The sequence below is a fragment of the Protopterus annectens genome, chromosome 13.part0, assembly GCF_019279795.1.
Source record: "Protopterus annectens isolate FY-2018-M chromosome 13.part0, PAN1.0, whole genome shotgun sequence".
Classification (NCBI taxonomy): Eukaryota; Metazoa; Chordata; order Ceratodontiformes; family Protopteridae; genus Protopterus; species Protopterus annectens.
The window spans coordinates 186,507,066-186,531,707 of NC_056747.1; the positions used below are offsets into that span (position 1 = coordinate 186,507,066).

Here is a 24,642-nt window from a genome sequence, read left to right on the forward strand (position 1 = left end):
CACAGACTTAAAAATGGAAAAATCACAAGTACACATTTTTCGGAATGGTTTATAAAAATTACTCAAAATGAGACATGTTCCTGGTGTCATTCAGTCTTAATTCCCCAATGAAAAAACATTACGATTTATCAAGGTCATTATGGATTACTAATTAACAGTACATTACAATTTATCCAGGTCTTTCTGCATTACAAATCAATAGTTATGCTGCTATTTATTCAGGTCAGTCTAGATTACTAATCAATGGTATGCTGCGATTTATCCAGGTCATTCCTGATTACTTATCAATAGTATATTCCTATTTATCCAGGTCATTAAGGATTACTAATCAATGGTAAGTTGCTATTTATCCATGTCATTATGAATTATTAATCAATGGTACATTGCTATTTATCTACATCGTTACGGATTACTAATCAATGGTACGTTGCTATTTATCCAGGTCATTATGGATTACTAATCAATGGTACATTGCTATTTATCTACATCGTTATGGATTACTAATCAATGGTACGTTGCTATTTATCCAGGTCATTATGGATTACTAATCAATGGTACATTGCATCCAGGTCATTATGGATTACTAATCAATGGTACATTGCATCCAGGTCATTATGGATTACTAATCAATGGTACATTGCCATTTATCTACGTCGTTATGGCTTACTAATCAATGGTACATTGCTATTATTTTACATCGTTATGGATTAGTAATCAATGGTACATTGCTATTTATCCAGGTCATTATGGATTACTAATCAATGGTACACTGCTATTTATCTAGGTTGTTATGGATTACTAATCAATGGTACACTGGCATTTATTTACATAATTATGGATTACTAATAAACGGTATGTTGCTATTTATCCAGGTCATTATGGATTACTATTCAATGGTACATTGCTATTTATCCAGGTCATTATGGATTACTATTCAATGGCACGCTGCTATTTATCTACATCGTTATGGATTACTAATCAATGGTACATTGGCATTTATTTACATCATTCTGGATTACTAATCAATGGTACGTTGCTATTTATCTAGGTCATTCTGGATTATTAATCAATGGTATGGTGCTATTTATCCAGGTCATTCTGGATTACTAATCAAACGGTACACTGCTATTAATCCAGGTCACTATGGATTACTAATAAGTGGTACCTTCAACGTTCACTCAAACCAAGATATCTCCTGTGCTTGAAGTATGTAAAATAACCCAATAAGAAAGCTATGCCATTTTTAATTTTTGGCATCCATTAAAGATATTAAACTCAAGAAAATTTCTTTCTGACATTAGAATGGGTACTCTGAAAGGTCAACACAGACTGAAGAATACATTACTGAACTGGCACAAGAAAAGACTACTAAAATATGAACTAAACAGAACAGTCACTTTTTAAACAGCACAAAGCTTTGGTCCTTAAAAGCAATACTACTCTTAATGGAGTTTCTAGTAATAGCCATCCAATCAAAAAACAAACCAGTCAAAAATCAAAAAGATATAAAACCAAAACAGAAAAAACAAAGTCACTGAAGCACAGCGAAGACAAATGATTTTTTTCCAGACTAAGACAAAAATAAATAAATCAATAAATACATTTATCCATAAGCATTCCAAATAAAAATAATACATATTTTACATAGGGGAAGGTACTCATATTCCCCCATGCAGGTATTGCAGCCAGATAAATTTAACTAGCGCTGAAGTGACTGAAAACTGAAACATTTCTCTGTCTACGGTGATCACACTGCTATTCTGTTCCTTACACAGAGCTTTTAATACTTCTGATGAAGCACCTCATATCAACCACATAAAAAAGTACTTACTGCTGTGAAAACATTACAGAAACTGCCAGACTGCAATATATAGGGAATGAATACCTATTCCTTAACTATGCCCCACCTGACTTTGAGGTCAATTAGCAGTTCAAGTTCTGAAGGAACTGGCAGTGGAGGATGGGAGCGAGCAGTTTATGCCAGCTCACTCATCCTGGGCATCATGGCGGAAGTCAGACACAGTCTGACCCATTGCAACACTGACCCCTACTGGAGATAGAGGTGCATGGCATGCAGTACTTGGGGGAATGGGAATGTGTCTGCCTCTTATTAAGCCCTATTTGTTTAACAGCTTTTATGGGGAATGCGTATGTAAACAGGGAAAGGCATAGTAAATCTACATGTCAGCCAGTGGGGGTAGGGCTAACTAGTAAAACCCTTGATGGTCATGATGGCCTCTGCAACTAGGTAACAGCCTGTAGGAATGGAAAGGCCAAATGATTTTGGTGGATGGACAGAAGGTAGTAGGGGTGAATAAAAAAAATGCAACAATAAATGTTGCAAATTTTTGTAAAAAAAAAAAAACACCTTTCTACAAACTGAACTACTACTGACAGTTCTTGCCCAAATAAAACACTGTCTGTTTGATAATACATACTAATTCCCCGTACAACAGACACGAGTCACTTCACTTAACATCAGTCACTGCAAATTTACATGATCTTAACTTGATCAACCCAAGTGCTTCTATAACCCCTCTCTAAAACAGGCACCTACTCAAAACCCATCCTTTGATAGCTATGCCGCGACTAGAAATAAATTACACTAACGGACTTGAAAACACTGCAACTGCCCAAGGTGCTACTGATGCAAAATAAAGAAACAAAGCAGGTATGCTCTCAATATCTGGTTGAGAAAACAAGAGATAAACCGAGACAAAGAATACTAAGGTGGAAGAAGACAACACAGGACATAAAATCATCAAAAGTGGTCGATTAGGACATAGTAAACTGGTTCATATGGATTTATTCATGTCTTTACTTTAAAGATGACCTGAAGGAGGGAAGGAAGGGGCAAATTCCATCTGAATGCCAATTTAAAGAATATCTAGGGTACTTAGATCAGCCACTGTAACAACCAGTGGTAAAAAGTAAATTAACTACTCATCTTTTTCTCAAAACACAAAAAGAACTCACATTTATCCAACACAAGATGGAAATGTTTTAAAACAAAACAAGCCACTAAAGATCAACTACAGATTTATCAGAACAAATTAATTATCAAAGACCTCAAAATAAACAAAGCCTTAAACCTAGGTGGACCTACTACACAACTTAAGCAACACGGTAAAATGCTGGTTGTACTTGGTTTTGGCCACAGAATTATCTCCATGGCTTAATAAAAAAAACAAGATATGTATTTCAACTATCTGTAGGATTTCCTCTTCTGTTATTTCTAGCTCAACTATTTGTTAACTCTTGTCCAAGAATCAGGGCTGCATGCACCTCCTGCCAACACACATCAACGAATCATATGCTAGAATAGGAGCGCATGCCAAGCACCTATATTAGTCAGTTCAACCTTCATATGCTGAGTGAACCACTTCTTCTTTCTGCTTTTCCCGGTTAGGGGTCGCCACAGTGTATCACCTGTCCGCTCATGATTGGCAGTGGAGTTTTACAGTGTCAAGTTGCCAGCCCAGCAGCCAAAGAAGGCACACACACACACGCACTCATGCCTAGGGCCAGTTTAGAGTGTCTAATCCATCTACAGCATGTCTTTGGGATGTGGGAGGAAACCGGAGCACCCGGAGGAAACCCACACGACCACAGGGAGGACATGCAAACTCCACACAGAAGGCACCCCAGCCGAGGATCGAACCAGAGAACCCCTTGCTGTGAGGCGGTAACGCTAACCGCTGCACCTCCGTGGCCGCCCTATGCTGAGTGAACGCAGCCATTAATATAGGAAACAAAAAACAAACTAAAAGGAAATAAAGCATATATTTGTTTCCTGCAAGAAACTTTACCTGCAGCCCCCAGACAGAGATGCTACCTAGATACAGGAGGTTGATGGCAGGGTAATAACCACTACCTATAAAATGCTTACTTACAGATCAACAAACATAATGAGATGCATCTGTTACACTTGACAATGCAGGTTTTCTGCAGTGGGTAATCGCTAGCTAGAATCCAAAGCTATGAAAAATAAACCTCCTGGGTAGGTCAGAAGGACAGAGTGAGCAAAAGGTAAAAGCAGAGAAGGCTTCAACATTGAAGTATCCCGAGGTCGGACATCTGAAATCATAATACAAATAGTAATGTTTGGTGAAGGTATGAATTGATAACCAAGCAGTTGCAGCATGAAGCAAGCTGATAAAGCAGACATGCTTTTGATAAAATGGCTTTTGACAGCATCATTTCCAATGGTCAGTTACCTATTTAATGGTAAAACAAAACAGTATCACCAATCCACTTGTAATTTATTTTATTAGCTCCTGCAAACCCTTCCTTCCTAACAGTAATGGAAACAAAACACATGGACGGTTTCCTAAACTCATGCTCTATCACCAGGTAAAAGCCATAGCTGTCAGTTCCTGGCCAAGGTATGTAGGGCTAACTTTCTTTCCACTAAAAAATATATATATACAGCAATGAATGGATTGCTTCAAAGATGAAGCAGATTCCACTTCTGGTAATGACCTTGGTTTAATGCTAAAAGACTCAAGTAGGTTTACCTACAAAATTCAAGACTGAAGCTCCAAAATCCTCTGAGCAAATAAACTGGTCATCAAGACAAATATCTTATAAAATAAAGGCTTAAGAGCTCCAAAACCAGTGGAGCTGAATTGGGTTTAAGCAAGTTTGTCAATCATGAGGACTGAGGTTCCAAGAAGAAGAGTTCCTCAAAGGTGGGTTATGATAGAACCCCCCCCCCCCAAATAACAACCAGCAGATACTGGGCAATAGTTCCATCTTCCATAAGGTCACATCTGGGTACACTAAAAACATGTACTTTGATTACAGATTTCATACATTTCATAGCTACTCCAAGGCCACATAATTCTTATGAGCACACCCTGCCAGTACCCTTCCTCATGCCACACCTCCTTTCTCCAGGAAGGCAGTATCAGTCAATCCTGAGAAAATCTGTGGCTCACCTTCAAGTCATCTTGGCTAGGTTTAAAGGAAGATAATGAGTTGCACTGCTTAACACGTGGAAATGCGCCTCCCACAGGTTTGAGAGAGAATTACTTCCCTGGTTGTAATACTGGTGGAGATGTTGCTGTTTCAGAGATGCACGAGGTCCAGAACAAAGTCACTAATTGTGTAGTAAGTGAGGCAAAGTTCTCCCCTCAAAAGTCTGTAAGACGTTAAATAAAGAGACGGTGCTTCCAGCCACTCTTGGCAGCTCAGGGACCTTAGGCCTGCGATTTTTTGGTTAGGAACATCTGGGGTCTTTCTGTTTGACATGTTTAGTGAGCTACATCCCAAAAGTGTTTTTGTACTTGGTAACTGGTCTGATCACAGTGCTGAGTATAAAGCAGTGAATACCTCTTAAAACCTCAATAACATTCCTTTGGCACTTGGCTGTGCTAAATAAAAGGATTTCCTAACAACCATCGTCACATAATGATCAAAAGAAGGGAGGTTATCAACCCAAATTCATAGATCCCTGTCTATATTTTCTTCTGTGATGGTGTGTTGTCTACACAGTAAGACGAGGGGTGGAAGCGATACTTCACTTTTTAGTATTTTGTTTGAGCCCATTTTAGTACACTAACAGTTTAACAGAGACAGTTCATTCAGGAGAGTATTGGTGTCATAAGGTGACTTTAACCCCAGTATGCAGACTTCTGCAAACTTTGTTAGCCAGTGTTCTTGGTTCTCTGCATGGAGATCTGAGAAGTAAATGCTAAAAAATGAGTGGTTCCAGCAGCAAGTCCTGAAGGACACAACCTGTCACTTTCTTTTCTAATGAGGCATCTGCAACTCACAATATGTGGGTTCTGCCTTTCATCCAGTTTGCAATCCATTTTACCACACATGGGTTGACTTTTAAAGCATTTGGCTTCCATATGATGCCAGCATGTGGAATGGTGTCAAAGGCCTTGGCCATCTCAAGATATGCTGTATGCACTGCATGGTCACTGTATACAGCCTCTGTAACCCTTTCAAAGAAGTTTACCACATTCAGTACTCAGGATCAATCTTTCACAAAGCCAAACTGGTGCTGGTAAAATCTAATACGATTCTTGGCATCGCAGATTGTGAAGTCAGCTATAATACATTCTATGGTTTTGAAAAGGCCTGTTAATTACCTGGGATGCTTATAAGGCCAACTTGTCGGAGGGGCCTCACCACTGCTAAGCTTTACTTATAGGTTCATAGGTTGGTAATGAGCTATCTGCCCGAAGGCATATATTAGCCCAGCCACATTGTGCGGTATTCACCGCCCCCTTTAGTAGTTCCCTAGACCCTTGTGCTAGCAGCTAGTGTCCTTGGCCCCTATCTAGTAGTGCTGTTGGTGTGATCCCTGGTATGAACTTTCTGTTACCCATCCACTCATCAAGGTTCCTCTTGAAGAATGATAGTGAGGGGCTCTGTCTTATGTAGATCGGGACCCTGTTCCATAGTAAGGGAAGTCTCTGCGAAGGGACTCTATCCCTCCAGCATGTTCTATTCATTGTTGTGTTGAGGTTTATATCCCTAGAGCGTGTAGCTCGAGTAGATTTGGTTTTGCTAAGATGGAGCATGTTCAACAATTCTGGGTTGGACATGGCTCTGTACGTTAGACAGAGATCGCCTCTGAGAAAGCTGTATGCAACAGAGAACAGTCTTAGCTTTTTCAATCGTGTTGCATAGGGCAACTGTTTCAGGCCAGTAATCCTCTTGGTTAGGTACCTCTGTGGTCTCTCCAGCTGCTGGAGATGTCTAGCCAGGTACATTCCAATTGATGCATTGTACTCAATAAAGGGTCTGATGAGGGAAGACTAGAGGGGCACCATTACATCCTTAGATCTTGATGCAGACCCTTTCATGATCAGATGGGTCACATATAAGGATTTTCTAACCACTTTGGCAACATGGTTATCAAAGGAAAGCTGACTATCTACTTGGGTCCCTAGATCCCTTATTTCTTCTTCAGATTTCAGGGGATTACCTCCTATGTTGTAGTTTGTGGGTACTCTGTTTTTTCCAAAGGGGGTACTGTTTCAAAGTTTTTCTAACATAGCTAAAGAACAATTTATAATTATATTTGGCTTCAGAGACCAGCCTAAGATAATGGGAACTGATATTGTTCTTCAGTTTTTTTTTTTTTTTTTTTGTAATGCTTTTGCTATTATCCTTGAGAAGACGGATTTTGGATATACTAAATTAAATAAGGAGTTTCCTTTGTTTGATGTATAATTAGTTAACTTATGGTAGTGGACCATCAGGGTGGATTGTTCTTTAATTTTGTGTGTTACTTTGCTCTGGGAAGGATTGCTAGTGCTATGCATTCTTCCAAATGGATGTAGAATTCCTCAATGAAGCTTACTGCTGCATGAAGGTTAGAGGAGGTGCAGTCATAAGTGAACGTTGAGGTTTTGTCAAAGAACAGCATGAAGTTTGCACAATTGTTGCCCTTTACATTATGTGAGGGTTGTTGTAGAGGCATTTGGGAGTTTAAAGGAGAAAGTCACAAGTCTGTGGTCAGACTTCACTACAGAATGAGATAGAGGGTCGTGCAAGATGTAGTCATATTAGTAAGAATCAGGACAAGAGTACTGTACCCTCTAGTAGGTTTATGGACCAGCTGTTCAAAGAGAATTTTTGTTTATTAGATCTAATACTTTTTTGTGCATACCTTGCACTGGAGGTCTAGGTGTAGCAATTTATTGAAGTGTAGTTAAAGTCACTCACAATAATGGAGTTTTTGCCAATAGGGAGATCACTTGGAAGAACACTGAGGAATCTTACATAACTCATCAGGAGACAAAAGTGATCTTTAGCAAGCTATTATAGCAATAATCCATGGCTGGGTGTGGGTAATGTTGGATTTACCCATGGTTGGCATGGTTTGGTCAGGAGGGTGAACCCTGAGTGACCAAACAAAGTCGACTGTGGGTAAATTCAGCATTATCCACACCCACCCATGGGTTACTGCTATTATACAATGACATTATTTAAGAAATAAATTACTTACTATTCTTTAATTATGTCTCTGTATAATGGTGCCATGGTGTTCTTTTGCTTCTTTTTCGTATCCTGGGACTTTCTTGAATGTACTGCTCATGAGTATGAGAGTTGTGTCCCACACTTCTGCAATACATCAGTACTTTGGAAAGAAAGCAACGGAGAAAGGAAGATCTCCATTGCCTTTTTTTTTTTTTTTTTTTAATTAAAAAATAAAGTTTGAAATCCGGACAGTTCAGAGGTATGAGAGACAGACTGGGGAGAAATACAAGGAAAATCAGGTACCTTTCTTTAGTTTTGCATAACATAGCTGATTTTCTTTGTATTTTCTCTGTCCATCTCTCTCGTACCTCTGAACTGTCCGGATTTCAAACTTGCGTCTTGTTACTCAATAAACCCCATGGTGTCCCATCTGCCTGCAATGGAGTATTAAATGTGGCTGCAACAGTCCGAGAGGCCATCTACTTCATGGCAAATGCTGTGACCTTTCAAGGAATTCTCTCCTGTCTTTCATGTAACGGCATTGTTTCAATTAATATGGCAATGCCTTGGTAGCCATTGAGCCCTTATATTCTTGCTTATTGCCTTACATTTTTTTATTTTATTGTGTGTCTTTCAATATTTGTATACTCACTATGCAGAATCAAACTGTGTTACTCTAAATAAAAGTTAACCACATAGGAACTCTAATCTTTACCTTAACACAGGTCTGTGAATGCCAATAAAAGGAAGACTAGAAGCAGATGTAATTTTATCTAACTTATTAATGTTGCTTTTTAAAATAACAAACACATGCTTATTTTTCTTCAACCTAACAAACCATATTTGTAAAAACCTGCACTGCTCTTGTGACAGGTGCCATAAAAAATTTCAAGAAAACTGGGAAGCTCCATAGTATATATTAGTAGAAGAAAGCCCAGGCGACTGGACTTTTTTCTATTAGTATATGCTCGATTTTATACATGGCATGCTGGTTGGGCTGACCAGTCAGCGTGCATGTTTTTGAATGTTAATGGCAAATCATTGCATAATAGCTGATAATGTTCTCTAGAGTAATTGGAAGTTTAAGGAGTTCAACTTGTGGGTCTTAAAGAGATCTGGCTAGAGGTAATATGTTCCTTAAATATGGAGACTCCACCATATCTACCATTGGGACTGAAGGCATTATTTAAATTAAAAAAGCACAAAACCCCTGTATAGCGGGAATGCCCTCTCTATATTTAAAAAAAAGTATCAGTAACCTGGCAGACATGGATGATTTCCAAATGCAGGAGTGCCTCAAGATGAGGCAATTTATTGTTTAGACTTCTGGCATTGAGAAGAACCACCTTAATATGATCCAGTTTTGGAAGTGATAAGTTACTTACACTGGAGTCTGCATCAACTGGACTATACCTAAAAATGTCACAGACTGCAGCAAAGGCTTAAGCCATTATGTGGAAACCTGAGAATGAGAGCTGAAGGCCATTCTTAACAAAGCAACCTAGACTATTGGCCATCTCATCCCATCTCATGCCAACACATAGTGGACTCCCTTGGAAAGTCACCAACTATAAGAAAAGTACAGTTGTGTACACTTACCATAAATGTAGATGTTAGAGTGTATTCACTGTTGCAGTCATTACATTTGGGTTATCTGCTTGCAGATAGTCCTCAGTCGGCCTGATTAACAAAGTCTTGGGTCCTGCGTCAGCTGCTGTCCCTTCTTCCATGACGTCAGGTCGTCAGGGGTATAAAACATGCAGCCGATGCCATTATATCAGTTTTTCTTGCCCCAGATGCCAGGTGCCCCCCTAATGGGAAACAATTAAATATAAAAGTACAAAGATATACCTCCAACAAAAAAGCAAATACACCAAAAATGCTTTTAAGCATAATAAAGGAAAGCAGAGGTATAGTCAAAAGAAGTTAGGGGGCTGGAGGGAGGGTAACCAGGACTGCAACAGTGAATACACTCGAACATCTACATTTATGATAAGTGTACACAACTGTACTATGTTCTTCGTGTTTCACTGTTGCAGTCATTACATTTGGGAAGATTCCCAAAGCTATGGTTGGGAGGAGGAATTTAGATAGCATTATGGCCAGCTATAGGGCCCTGCAAGACAGCAGTGGCAAAGCCAGCTCTGGATTTAGAGAAAATTGGCAAATGATCATGCTTGGTGAAAGTATGTACAGAACTCCAGGTAGCAGCTTCTAGGATGTCTCTGGTAGGGACGCCTCTGAGAAAGGCTGTAGAGGTAGATGCAGCCCTGGTGGAGTGAGGGCTGATCCCCTGGGGGATAGGTTTTCCATGGTGCTAATAGCAGAAATGAATGCAATGGCTTATCCATTTAAAAATGGCTTGCTTTGAAATAGCCTTCCCCTGTGCGCCCCTGCAGCAAATGCCACCAGCAGTTGTTCAGATATCCTTTGAGGTTTAGTCCTGTCCAAGTAGAATCTAAGTTGTCTGTGCACATCTAAGGAATGCAGTATCCGTTCCCCTTTATTCTGTGGATTGGGGAAAAAGGTTGGCAAATGAATGGACTGATTAAGAGCCAGACTGGATACCACCTTGGGCATGAAGGATGGATTGGTTCTGAGGAACACCCTGTCAGCATGAAAGATGATGAAAGGCTCCACTGCCATAAGGACCTGTAATTCAGATACCCTTCTAGCTGAAGTGATTGCTAAAAGGAAAGCTGTTTTCCAAGAAAGAAATTTCAAGTCTGCAGTAGCAGCTGGCTCGAAAGGAGGTAGAGTGAATTTCTCCAAGACAATGTTAAGGTCCCAGACTGGGGTTGGAACTCTCCTGGGTGGTCTCAAATTTTTGGCTCCTCTGAGGAACTGCTTGAGCAGTGGATGAGAGAAGAGGGGAGGTTCTGTGTTATAATGAGCTGAAATGGCTGAGGCGTGGATTTTAATGTAGGAAAAAGACAGGCTCTTGTGAAGCATCTCAGTTAAGTATTGTAAAATCTGAGGTAAATTGGGCGCTGCTGTGCTCATCCCCTGAGATTAGTTCCAAGCACAGAATCTTTTCCATTTTTCAGCATAAGATTTTCTAGTACTAGGCCTCCTTGCCTCTAAAATGATATCCATCACAGGTTTGCTGAGGGATGGTAAAGGAGAGATTAAGTAATTAGCCATGCTGTAAGATTCAGTGTTAGAAGCTGAGGGTGCAGAATCTGGTTCTTCTGCTGAGACAGCAGGGAAGGAGTCTGAGGCAAGTGCCATGGAGATAACCGTGACACACTGCACAGGAGGGGTTACCAGTGTTGGTGCGGCCAGTCTGGAGCAATCAGAATCATCCTTGGTTTGTCCTGTTTGATTTTTAGTAGTATTTTGGAGAGCTGAGGCAGACGGGGAAGGCATAGACTGATAGGTTTTTCCAGCTGAAGGACAGAGCATCCACTTTCCAGGCTTGTTTGTGGGGAGTCGTTGTGCAAAATTTGTCCAATTGGTAGTTCTGGGAAGAGGCAAATAGGTCTATAGCTGGGCTCTCCCATTTGCATGTCAACATGCTGAAAATCCTCGGTTCCAGTTTCCACTCGTGTGGGTCCATGAGGTTTTCTGCTTGGTCCGTCTGCCAGTGTATTTAATTTTCCTAGCACGAATTGAGCTTGTAGGTGCACTTAGTAGCTCAGGGCTGTGTTCCATAATGCCATGGCTAATCTGCAGACGGGGGTAAGAATGTGTACCCCCCTGCTTGTTTATGTACTGCATAACACTGGTGTTGTCCATCTTTACCATTAGTTGTCCTGGAAGAATGTGGTCCTTGAAGGCTGTCAGAGCATTCTGTACAGCTAACATTTCTTTTTTTATTGATATGCAGGTGCATTTGACTTGTGTTCCATTTGCCCTGAATGCACTTCCCTGCCAAGTGAGCCCCCCATGCATAGTCTGATGCGTCTGTTAGGGTTTGGGTGGCAGGGGGTGGTGTGAAAGGTAGTCCCTTGTTTTGGTGGCAGGCCTCTGCCCACCAAAGGAACTCTAGGCGTAGGCAAGGTATGATAGGAATCATTGCTTCTAGGTCTTGAAAATGCTGACACCATAGGCTTTTTAGATACCACTGTAGTTTCCTCATATGTAGTCTTGCATATGGAATTAGAAGAATGCAGGAGGCCATGAACCCCAAGGCTTGCAGTATTTGTCTTGCAGATAGCACGTTTTTTGTGGCAACTTGTTTGAAGTAGGTTATCAAATGAATTTGTTTCTCTGGTGTGAGGTAAGCCATCTGGGAAGTTGTATTCAAGCTTGCTTCCAGGAATATAATTTGTTGACAGGGTACCAGGTGTGATTTCTTTTCATTTATGGTGTAGCCCAGACAAGTTAGAACCCTTTGTACAAACGTCAGATGATTCAAAAGTATGTTCTGGCTTTCTGCCTGAATTAGACAATCGTCCAGGTATGGGTATATTTAAATATTTCTTTGCCTGCAAAATGCAATAACTGGAGCTAGGCACTTTGTGAATATCCTGGGTGCAGTAGATAAGCCAAAGGGCAGTGCAGAGAACTGATAGTGCATGTAGCCTGCTTTGAAGCGTAGATATCTTCTGCAAGATTCCCTGATTGGGATGTGCAGGTATGCTTCTTTTAAATCTATTGTTGCCAACCAGGCATCTTTGCCTAGCATAGGAAGTAATTGGTGAAGGGGCATCTTGAATTTTGGAATCTCTAAAAAGGTGTTTAGAGTAGACAGGTCCAGGATAGACGCCATGAATGGTCTTTTCTGGGTACCAGTAAGTCTCAAGTAGAAACCTTGTCTCTTTTCCTCTTCTGGTACCAGTTGAATAGCCCCCAGTTGAATAGCCCCATGCTTAAGTGAGAAAGTACTTGTTTTTGGGCATCTGCCCATTGATTTGGGGGTAGGTCTGGCCACCTGCTTGGTGTTGGCAAAGTGTGGAAGTTGTATCCCCGGGACACTATATTTAAAACCCATTTGTCCTGGGTAATGAGTTCCCAATTCTTTGCATGAAGAGCAATCTTTCCCCCCAAATGGGTAGTCAGTTGATAAGTGCTTGGAAATTTTAAAAGGAAGTCACTGAGACAGTTTACCATAGGGGGGAGTCTTATTATTCCCAGATTTGGAAGTGGAGGCCCCCCACTGCTTAGTTCTTGTGTGTCCCCTGGGACTGAAACCTGGGGTTTCTGCTGTGTCTGGGTTTGACTTGGGAAGACCTGGAAGGGGCTGGAAAGGACCAATTCTTAGAGGGCCAATGCCTACTAAATCTAGGAGGCTGAACTTGTAAAAAATATTTCACAGTTTGCATAGATTTAGCTTTATCTTCCATCTTTTTAAGAATTTCCTCAGCCTTGTTGCCAAACAGGCAGTCCTGATTTAAAAAAGCATCCAACAATTTAGCTTTAACATGATCAGGCAAAGATTGCTCCTTAAGCCAAGCATGCCTCCTGAGCACAGACCCAGTAACAGCAGCCCTGCAAGAGGCCTCTAATGAATCAAAACCACACTGCAAATTATGTTTTCCAACTTGTTCAGCAGAATGCATTAAATCCTGTAATTCTTTATTTTCCACACAGTCAGGAATCAACATCATTTTCTGTTTAAGCAGTCCAATAACATGTTGCTGATACTTTAACATATGAAACTGGTAGTTTAAAGCCCTAATGGCCAAGGTTGCAGAAGTGTAAACTTTCTTACCCCATCTATCAGGCAGCGCCCTGGAGTCTCTATCAGAAGGGGTAGGATTTTTAGCAGTAGAAGCCTTAATGCCCTTGGGCCCTTGTGAAACAGTCTCTGGATCTGCAATATGATTTTTAAAAAGGAAATTGTGGGATTCAGGGACCCTGTAGCATCTTGTCAGGTCTTCTGGGAGCAGGAGGCAGGGTATCAGGGGCCAAACTAGATTCCGAAAAAGCACCAGCAATGTCTAGTACAGGAGGAATAGCTAAAGGCCTATGCTGAGGTATGAGAAGGAAATCCCTAAGCCACTTTTTTGAATCAGAAAAATCCTGGCTTTCCCAGTGGAAATGCTCCATTAGAGTTTGTAAGGTTTCCCCAAAAGAAAAATCCTCAGGAGGGGAAGCAGAGGGAATGGAGTCCTTTGCATCAGAATCTTCATAAGTAGATAAGGGCAAATCCAGATCATCAGAAGAATCAGAAACAGAATCCTGATCAGAAGATTCATAATCAACTTCAGTCCTAGGCCTCTTAGAAGGGGGAAGGTGGCTACCCCTGATTAGAGTTATTAGATCTTCAGCCATCCTTATCATTTGTTTTTTAGGAATAAAGGCCTGAGCATGTGGCCTGGGCATCGTTTTTTAGGCATGGATTGAGATTTAGGCCTAAGTAAAGAAGGAGGTGTCGGTTTAATATGCAAGTCCATAGGCCTGAATACACCCTCAGAAGCCGGTGCCTACGCAGCAGCTCCGGACCCATCCAATGTAGAGACATCCTTGGGTTTCAGAGTTGAAGCATCTCATGGCATACCGGACTTCGAATGGGTCTCAGTAGAGGCCTGCGAATCAGAAGTAGTGGGTATCAGGGGCTGTGAAAGTGCCTGAGTACCGGCGAACTGGCGACTGGCTTAGGAGAAGCGTCATCGGCAGTTTTGGACCTCGGCGGCCTGTCTCTGTCTTTATCTTTGCACTTTTTTGGAATCCTGGCAGTCGTATGGCTAACCGACATTTCTGGATAATTAAACCGAGAACCGAAATATTTAGAAGTGAAAATATACCGACGACGGATAGTGCGCTGATTAAATAAAGCACAAACCTGACAGCAAGGCATGTCGTGGTCAGGGCCTAGTATGAATGAAAATCTTTATGAGTTATTTGCTTTCCACAAGTACTGCAATTATTAACTTTTACTGACATCAGTAAGGAGCAAGAAAAAGTTTCCCCAACGGGGTACTTAGCTTTAGTTGAAGACTTCGGTTCTGAAACTCGAAAATGAAAATTTCAGGAGTCGGCCGACCGGCACTTGTGAACTGCTTCTGCTTCGGGCATCGCACGGCAAGAAAGACTGATGTAATGGCGTTGGCTGCATGTTTTATACCCCTGATGACCTGACGTCATGGAAGAAGGGACAGCAACCGACGCAGGACCCAAGACTTTGTTAATCAGGCCGACTGAGGGCTACCTGCAAGCAGATAACCCAAATGTAATGACTGCAACAGTGAAATATGAAGAACATCACTGTTGAACCCAATAAGCCTTTCTTTGTATCTAGACATCATTCAAGGTGAAGGAACAACTCCAGTCAACACAAGTGTCGCACCTGCATACTTAACATGCAAGGAATGTTCTAACATGTCTTTCTGCACATCCCTCAGAGTTTTATGTCTTAAGTCATTCACTTCTGCATGTACCACCATGTTACAGTTATATCTGGCAAGAGTTGGGGTCCTTAAGGCACTTCTAATATCTCAGATACTGGCATCTGAAAAACAACTCACTGTAACCCTCTCTTTGTCCAGCCTTGTGAGTGAACAGTCTGAACCTGACAACAAAGTCACCTACCACTAAAACATTTCTATTGCTGTTTTGGTTATTATAAGTGGCAGATTTGGAGTCCTTCTGCTCAGGATGATTCTTTAAAGGGAGTATGCATAAAGTGCACATATGGCTTGACTTTTGCTGAGACAATCTTCTTATTTCTAGAAGGTTTTGGAAGTTATTCTTTTAAAGCCTCAGCAGCTAACATTTTGGTGTGACTGGTGAAGGATTGTTATAGAGGTGTATGAAGCTCACATGGCAAGTATGTAGTTGAGACAGAAGCCTCAAGATTAATGAAGTATTTACAATTCTTACAGATGGTTATTATCAGCAAGTGCCCAAGAGTTCAAGTTCATTATATGTATGAATTAGATAGTTTGGACCCTGTCTTAGGAGATACAGTGCTATAACACAGTTAGCATTAGCAGGATAGCTGGATAGTGCTTAGATAATTAGAAAATGCAACAGAGGGTATACGTAATTATTACAGAATAAACAAAACATACAGAAGGTTCGCCAGTGACGGGTGTTGATGTTGCAGACCTTAAAAGTAAGGTGGAAAAAGGGCTCAACACTTTGCACTAAGCAGGTAGAAAATATGATCAAGCTATAGTAGTTAAAGGGGAGGAGCTTCTCAGTTTGACCTTCTAGTGTTCACTAGTATGAACACATGAGATAAGACTGGGAGGAGCTTCCAAGGACAAATTTACTGTAGGTTCAAGAGCCATCAAAGCTGTCTCTCTGTTTTTTTTTTTTTTTTTTAACTTTCCTACTGAGCCCTTACAGTCTTCCTCAGCTAATCCTGCATTACTTCCTTTCTGCCTTACAGCTCAGCTACCCACAACTCAGTGCAAATTGTACAGCTAGTCCTGGTGCTTGCTGTGCTCACGGAAGGATCACAGTATGGTGACCTGCTTTAAGAAACTTATCAGGTTCATACAAATGTCACAGACGTGACTTTCTTTCTTCTCAGTCTTGCACTGTCTCTAATTACTTCCTTCTTCAGTACTGCATAAGCCTGATGCTGCTTAGTTACCTAACTGATACATATAAAGCAACCTGTTCTGCAAACTACTATGTACCAGTTTCTAGTGACTGCAATGTTGCATGAAGAGTCTGTGCAAAGGCAAAAAAAACAGCTAATTCTTATTTACTGTTACAGAATGCTCCTATCTGAAAAGTTTCATGCTTTAAATAAAACCAACTAGATAAGCCTGTACGCATCTCCTCAAGAATTACTTGGTATTGTGAACATTTCTGAAAAGGATAAATGCCTCTCAGTGAGAAATGAATCTGGCAGGACAGTTTACAAACCATAATAAAGAAGCCTACTCTTTCCCCTGATACAGGTAAAGTACTTTATCATGAGGTAAGGGCCCACCAGAAGAATAGCAGCAGGTTAACATATGGCATTCCCTTAAGTCAGTGGCACAGGTTAGAACATAACTCACTTCATGCATGTTCCTCGGCATACTGTACCTTGACCGTGGTTCTGTGGTGGTTCAAAATCTGAGTCGGAACTGGAATCTGAGCTGGAACTGGAGTTGGATGGACTGGACTGCACTGACTAAATAAAAAGAAGTATAAAACAAGGTGAGATGTCAGCACATAAAATATGTGCTGACCGTACTTCACCCTAAATATCAAAATCTTTAACAACAGAATCCAAAAGTTTCAGAGGTAAGCAACATGTACAACAGATGCACAACTTTTCAACATGGGTAGATAAAAAGTGATAATTTTTCTACTGCTATCTAATAACTCATTTATATTATTTTCAAGATGAAAAAATCACCTATGTGCATAAAATAAATGCAGATTAAATTTATTTGCTATAATGGCTCAAACCAGCTTCCTTACATCTCCTTGCAACATCTCTGAAAAAAGTTTCTTCACTACTTGAAGACCCTTTGACATGTTTTCTTGAATTTTTCAAGTTTTTGTCTCACTACCTCATAAATCAGTTCTTGGTATTAAGAAGTTATGTACTCACCATAATGTTCCATCTGAGTAGGTAAACTTCATTTGTCAGCAACCTATGGAATTCGGATCCGAACCGGCAGTTTTCAACAGCTTTAGATCCGGGGTCCAAGCTCCTCCCCTACCCATAATCCCCTGCCAACCCTGACTGACCTCAGATCAAGTTTGCCCAACAGCAGAGACTGCTATAAAATTATCATTCTCAAGATAAGTGGGTAAACCCCATGGACCTGAGTATGAAGGCATTCACAAGTGAGGGGGCAGGAGGGAGGGGCGGTTGCTGACAAATGAAGTTTACCTACTCAGATGGAAAGTTATGGTGAGTACATAACTTCTTAATCTGAAGTAGTTAACTTCATTTGTGCAGCAACCTATGGGACAGAGTCCCCAGCTACCTAAATCTTGGGCGGCCTTCATGGAAGGATGTGCCGGAGCACTGCAGAGCCAAAGGATGCTCTCCCTCTGGAGACAATGTCCAATTTATAGTGATTAACAAAGGTATGAGATGAGGCCCAAGTGGCTGCCGAGCAAATATCATCCAAAGAGACTCTAGCTCTAAAAGCCGCAGAGGTAGACACAGAACGAGTAGAGGGAGCATGGACTCCCTGAGGTGCGGGCCTGCCCGAACCTTCATATGCTAAAAGGATACACTGCGAAATCCATCTAGACAGTGTGACTTTAGACACAGATTTACCCAAATTAAATTTTGCAAAGGAGACTAACAACTGGTCAGATTTCCTATGACCAGATGTCCTGTGGATGTAGAAGCGAAGTTGTCTATGCACATCCAATGAGTGTAATTTGTATTCCCCCTTTGTTATGGTGATTAGGAAAAAAGACCGGCAGGTTGATGGACTGGTTAATATTAGACTCAGAGGCAACCTTGGGAAGAAAGGAGGGATTGGTCCTGAGGTAAACTCTATCCTTGTGAAAGGTCAAGTATGGGTTTTACACAGAGGGCCTGTAGTTCAGAGACCCTTCGAGCCGAGGTGATAGCGACAAAAAAGGCCGTTTTCCATGACAAGAATTTAAGATCTACTGTAGCTGCAGGCTCAAACGGGGGAGCTGTCAAGGCCTGAAGCACCAGCGTTAAATCCCAAGGAGGGACTACATCCTTCACTGGCGGTCTGAGCAGAAAGGTGCCCTTCAAAAAGGTCTTGCATAATTTTGTGGTGATCAAAGGGCCCAGTTCATTTCCCACGTGATAATGAGAGACAGCTGCTAGTTGAACCTTGACTGTGGAGGAGCTAGCCCCCTGATGGAACAGTCCTGACAGAAAGTCTAATACAGCGGGCAAGGGAGCTGTAAAAGGATCCAAATTTTTGCGTTCCGCCCAAATGGAGAAAGGTTTCCATTTGCTGCTATAGATCTTTCTAGTAGAAGGCTTGTGCGCTGCTACTAGAATAGTTTTAACTGGGGAAGAGATGCCGGGAGTCCTAGCTACGAGTGGAACTGGAGCAGCCAAGCTGTGAGCTTGAGGTTGACCAGGTTCGGGACTGGGAGATCTAGGGGATGGGATATTAGATCCGAACTGGGATCCAGAATCCAAGGATGATTCACCAGATGAGACCAAAGGTAAGGGAACCAGGTTTGACTAGGCCAAAACGGGGCAATGAGGGTAATCCTGCTCCCCAACCGACGGGCTTTCTGAAGAAACTTCAGCATCAAGGGAAGAGGACGGTAAGCATAAAGAAGACCGGGAGGCCAAGCATGCACCAGAGCGTCTCTCGGGGGTTCCCCAGAGGGGGAAATGAGAGTGAAGTAGTCGTAGCATTTTGTGTTCGAGGGAGAGGCAAAGAGATCGCAACAGGGCTGACCCCATTTGGGGAAAATCCGATTCGCTATCTCGGGATTCAGAGACCACTCGTATGGCAACAGGATGGTGCGACTTAAGTTTGTCCGCTAGGATGTTGGACCGTCCCGGAATGTGCGTTGCTATGAGAAAGCGGTTGGTGGAGATCGCCCATTTCCACACCCTCATGGCCTCTCGGCAGAGTGGGTAAGACCTGGTTCCCCCGTTTGTTGATGTACCAGACAACTGACATATTGTCCGTCTGAATCGCAATCGTTCCTACAGGAAGAAGGTCCTGAAGTGCTTGCAACGCTAACAGCACTGCCCTCATCTCTAGAACGTTGATATGCAGTGAGGTCTCCGTGCGGTCCCACGTGCCTTGGACTGTCCTGCCCGAACAATGTCCCCCCACCCGAGGCGGGAGGCATCCGTGGTCACCGTGGCTAGTGGAGGGGTCATATAAAAGGGGCGTCCTTGCTGGGGGTCCAGGGATTGGAGCCACCATAGGAGGGCCCTCTTGCAAGCCCTGCTGAGTGGAACAGGATGGCTCAGAGGATAGTGAAGAAAGGACCACTGCACTTGAAGGGTCCATTGTAAGACCCTCATGTTCAAATGAGCCATTGGCAATGGGTTGATTGCTGCCGCCATCGAGCCAAGAGCCGTCAGGACCAATTCCAACGGGGGAGCTAGAGATTGCAGAATGGCTTGCACATGTAGACTCAGGGTTAGTAGCTGGTCTGAGGTCAAGAAAGCTAGGAGTTTGTTCGTATCTAATCTGGCCCCTATGAAGTCTATAGTCTGAGTCAGAGTAAGAGACTACTTCTCTATGTTGATAGTGATCCCAAACCAGGGAGCTAGACGAAGAAAGTAGCTTCTGGCTGCACAGAGTAGATGCCTTGTCGGGGCAGTCAGGAGCCAGTCGTCCAGGTACGGGAAGACCTGAATTCCCTGGAGCCTCAGGTGGGCCGCTATCACTGCTAACACTTTGGTGAACACCCTGGGGGCTGTGGTGAGACCAAAGGGGAGGACCCTGAATTGGTAATGACTGGCTCCTAGCCGGAAGCGGAGGAACCTCCTGGATCGCCTGTCCATCAGAATGTGGTAGTACGCATCCTTGAGGTCTACAGAGCACATCCAATCACTCTCCCGTAAAACGGGGAGAATGGATTGAAGAGTGACCATGCGGAACTTCTCTCTGGTTACTGACAGATTCAGGAAAGAGAGGTCGAGGATTGGTCTCAAGTCCCCCATCTTTTTTGGCACCAAGAAGAACCTGGAGTAAAACCCAGACCCGCACTGGTCTGGGGGGACGTGCTGGATGGCTCTTTTTTCCAGCAAATGTTGGATTTCCATTGCTGCGGCCTCCCTCTGATCGGGTGGGACATCGGGGAGGTATCTGGGGCTGCGTGGGTAACGAGAGAAGGGAATCTGATATCCTCTGGATATGATGTGAAGTACCCAGTGATCTGTCGTGATAGACTCCCAAGTTGCTGGGTGCTTCGAGAAACGCCTCCCGACTGCCTCCAGAGTGGAGCAGTCGGGCAACCCCTCAGGGGTGTTGCGTGGGTTGGTCCGAGAAGGGTTCTCTGGATCCAAAGTTCCCCAAGCCCCTTCTCCCTCTAGGGTGGCGTCCACCCTGCCCTCCTCTGCCACAGAAGGGCTGGGAGTCCGGAGCGGGACGAGACTGTTGCGACTTCGGAACCCCATCTTCTTCTGTCCCTTTTGGTTCTTAGAGAAGAACCTCTGGGGAGCAGAAAAGCGGACTCTGATGGCAGACAAAGTCTTCCCGTCCTTTTCGCTCTGGACCAAAGTATCTCACACAGTTTTGCCGAAGAGGGCAGAACCATCAAAAGGGGCATTAGCGAAAGACTCCTTAAAGGGTTCCGCAAAATCACAGTGCCGGAGCCAGGCCTGACGTCTCATAACGAGGCCCGCTCTGCTGGCTCTTGCGGCTCCTTCTATGGCAAGAGACAGTAGCCACATAGAGGTGTTAGATATGGATCGTAGAGTGGCCATCCAGGTGGAGTGCAATTGTTTGTCCTCCGCCGACATGGACTCGGGGGGGCGACGCAGTGTACTCTTTGATAAGGTCCCGCTGCAGTCATAGCACATGTGCCATGTAGTTTAGCGACCTCGCAGAGAAGGTAGCCGAACTAAACACCCGCTTCCCTAGGCGGTCCATCGACCGAGATTCCTTGCTCGGGGGATGAACCGAGGGACTCTCCTGAGCAAGTTCCCTCTTGGTGGCCGCCGCCACCAACATGGCATCTACAGGGGGGCCTTTGCTCCAGTGGGATTTGTCGGAGGGTGGGCTGAGAATCTTGTCCGGGCACTTGGGGACTGGCTCCACAGTGTCCGGCTCCTTCCACACACTGGTAGTGATCAAGTCTACCAGGGGGTCGGCCGTAGGGGACACCCAAGAGGTAGATGGGCCTGCTTCAAACGCCTCCAGGAACACGGATTCGTCCAAGGTAGGCTTTGGGGCAGACCACCTCCCCCTAATTCTGAGCATCTCCATGATGTCACCAAATGAGACATCTTCGGGGGGTGATCTTGGGGAGCCTTCCCCTTCCTCCAAATCCGTGTCCTCAGTCAAGGACTCGGGGGAGTCCAGGTGCCTCCTCTTGCATCTTCGCTTGTGAGGAACCTCCTCGGGGGGGCTGTCCGAGGTCGTCTCACCAGCAACGACTTGTTCCAATGGAACTACCTGGGACGTCAGAACAGGCTGTCCCTGGGGCCGGGTGATGGAAGTCGGACCCAACTGAGAAGGAGTGCAGGGTAGAGCCGTGGCAAGGGCCGGGGGCCTGAAATCCCTGGACAGAACCCTCTCCACCACATCGAATGCCGAGGGAGAGCTGCTCTCTCTGGGATCCGAGAGCAGACCATCCCTCGGATCCGACGGACGGATCGGAGCCGGCGCCGAAGCAATCGGATCCGACGGACCAGCATGCTCCGACATAGACGGAGCCAAAGCCATGCCGATACCGCCGGATCCGAAGCTCAGCCCTCGGCTCAGAGAGCTCGGATCAAAAGAGAATGGACCCAACAGACTTGAGGGAAGTGTCTGCGCCGAAGTACCCGAGACTATCAGCGCCGACACACCCCCGGCTCCAAGGCTGCCTGGCTGCAAAGACTCCGAACCTGGGAAATGGGACGGAGAAGGAGCTATCGGGGCAAAGAAGGGGGTCGAGCTCCCCCCCGGAGGGGGGGGGGGGAGTACTCCCATCTGCAGTTGGGCCTGGAGGAATCTTCTCATCATCCGGTCCAAATCTGCATCGGTGAGACTTCGGGTAGATCTCGACGAGGCCACCGAGGTGGGGCAGGAGTGTCGCCTCGATGACCTCGACGAAGATCGGGTCTCCTCCTCCTCAGGACCCGGTGAAAAGCATGGGGACCGGATCCGAGAAGGAAGAGACCCAGAAGTCCTGGAGGGAGAAGCCCGCTTAGCCAGGGGGGCTGAAGCAGAGGCCTCGGCCCTCCGCTTGTGGTGCTTCTCCTTCCTCCTTTCTTTCCTAGCCTCCCTCTCCCCTGGGCCTAAGTCAGGAGTTTGAGTCCCAGCCGGGGGGAGGGAAGCAGGAGTGGCGGCCGCCGCAGCGGGAGCCATGGGAGGACCGGAGGTAGAAGCAGAGTCCGGGGGCAGAAGACCCACCAGAATCAGCTTAGACCTCCGGTCCTTGAGTGCCCTGGGGTTGAACGCTGCACAGATGGTACAACCAGAGGACAGGTGTTCAACCCCAAGGCACATCACATACAGAGTGTGGCCATCCGCTGGGGACAGCTTATGGCCACACTCGGTGCACTTCGAAAACACTAACTTTGGGGCCTCAGACATATTAGAAGGAAAAACACACACACACTAGGCCCCAAACACAAACACACAACCCTGACGGAACCAAGAAGGAAGGGGGAGGTTAGAATATAGGACAAAATAAATTAAACTAAGATGGTTCTAAGGGATAAGGGACCTGAAAACACAGTCACACCAAGAGTGAAGTAAAAAGGGGTAGAAAAGTTAAATTTTCTCACAAAAAGTACGAAAAAGCCTGGAACTTGAGATCAAGCTGCTGAAGTAAACCGCGGCAAACTAGATCTGAGGTCAGTCAGGGTTGGCAGGGGATTATGGGTAGGGGAGGAGCTTGGAGCTCAGATCTAAAGCTGTTGAAAACTGCCGGCTCAGATCCGAATCCCATAGGTCGCTGCACAAATGAAGTTAACTACTTCAGATCTATCATTCTATGAAGGGACTCTTCAGACTGAGCCACAGATGGGATCTGATGTTGTCTTTTCAGTCTGTTCCTCATATGATAGAATTCGAATCCAACCTTGGTTCTTACAACAGCTGCTTTTCTAGACTTCAGGAACACAGGCAGACTCCTTTCCCTTACCCAGAATCTTCTCCTGTCCTCAATACTACCCCAGATCTTTGTAGTTTGTTGAGTACAGACATAATTTGTTGGCTCGTCTAAAACCAAAATCTTTTTCTTTGTGATATTTATTGACACCCTTATATTTATTATTACTATTTTTTGAGACTTCTCTCTCTTTTCTTCCCCTTACCACAAAAAAAAAAAAAAAAAAAAAAAAAAAAAGTCCAAATTCCAATGCACACCTTAAGTGTGTTTATTGGTTGGGTGCTGCCCACCTCGAAGACGTCTGTTTGATTTGTATGGCCTTTGGACACTGAGCCATCGTTGAAAGCCAAAATAAATTCATACTCAAGGGCTTATCTGCAGAAGAGTCTTCTAAATCTTCTGTCTCTGGAGCATCTCCATTTGGAAGAAACCCTCATATAAACATAGATATGACAAGAGTGATAGACCCAAAGAAAAGGATAAGGAAAGAATCAATCCCCTGACTGTTTCCCCTCCTTCCCTACCATCTTCAGCTCAGACTATGAAATGACCTAAATCTTCAGATCCTACACTTTCTTTGTTGCCGGCTTCAGTACCTTCCAAGACTCTTCCTCTACCAGAGCCAAGGTTTTCGCTATGACCAGTTTCGCGAGACTGTTTCCCTTTTTTTCAAGGATGGCCTTTGCAAAAGTCTTTCGAACTTCCTTCCACTTCTTACTCCCTAAGACCTACAAGAAGCTTGACAGAAGTGAATGTGGACAGACTGATGAAAAAAATTCCTCAGGACCCAAATTTAGCTAGGATTTCTTCTGATTCCGTTCCCTATCAAACTCATAAATTAGCCCCTCTCCCTTAATAATGGCTACTCTGATCAGACCTCCGGCTTGGGATTCTGTATCTGAGACTTCCACTGGGATTGCTCGAGTTGAATGTAGTCATCTTCAACTCCAGCATCTTCTCTAATCAGACCAGCTCTGACGTCTGAATGTAGTCATCTTCAACTCCAGCATCTTCTCTAATCAGACCAGCTCTGACGTCTGAGGAGCCAAAGCTTGTGTGCAAAGTCCCACAGTAAGGGTTCTGACTTGAAGCTTTCACAGCCCTTCCCCTACTCTGAGCTTTGGC

The 24,642-nt window shown here is 43.9% G+C and overlaps 1 protein-coding gene across 1 annotated transcript in view; it reads right to left on the reverse strand.

Moving 5' to 3' along the window:
* MLLT1 (MLLT1 super elongation complex subunit) overlaps positions 1–24,642 on the reverse strand; it is a 767,946-nt gene that overhangs the window by 189,520 nt on the left and 553,784 nt on the right. The window contains exon 7 of the mRNA XM_044090764.1: positions 16,873–16,960. Within this exon, the coding sequence (XP_043946699.1) occupies positions 16,873–16,960 (88 nt within the window). The remainder of the gene's footprint in view (positions 1–16,872; positions 16,961–24,642) is intronic.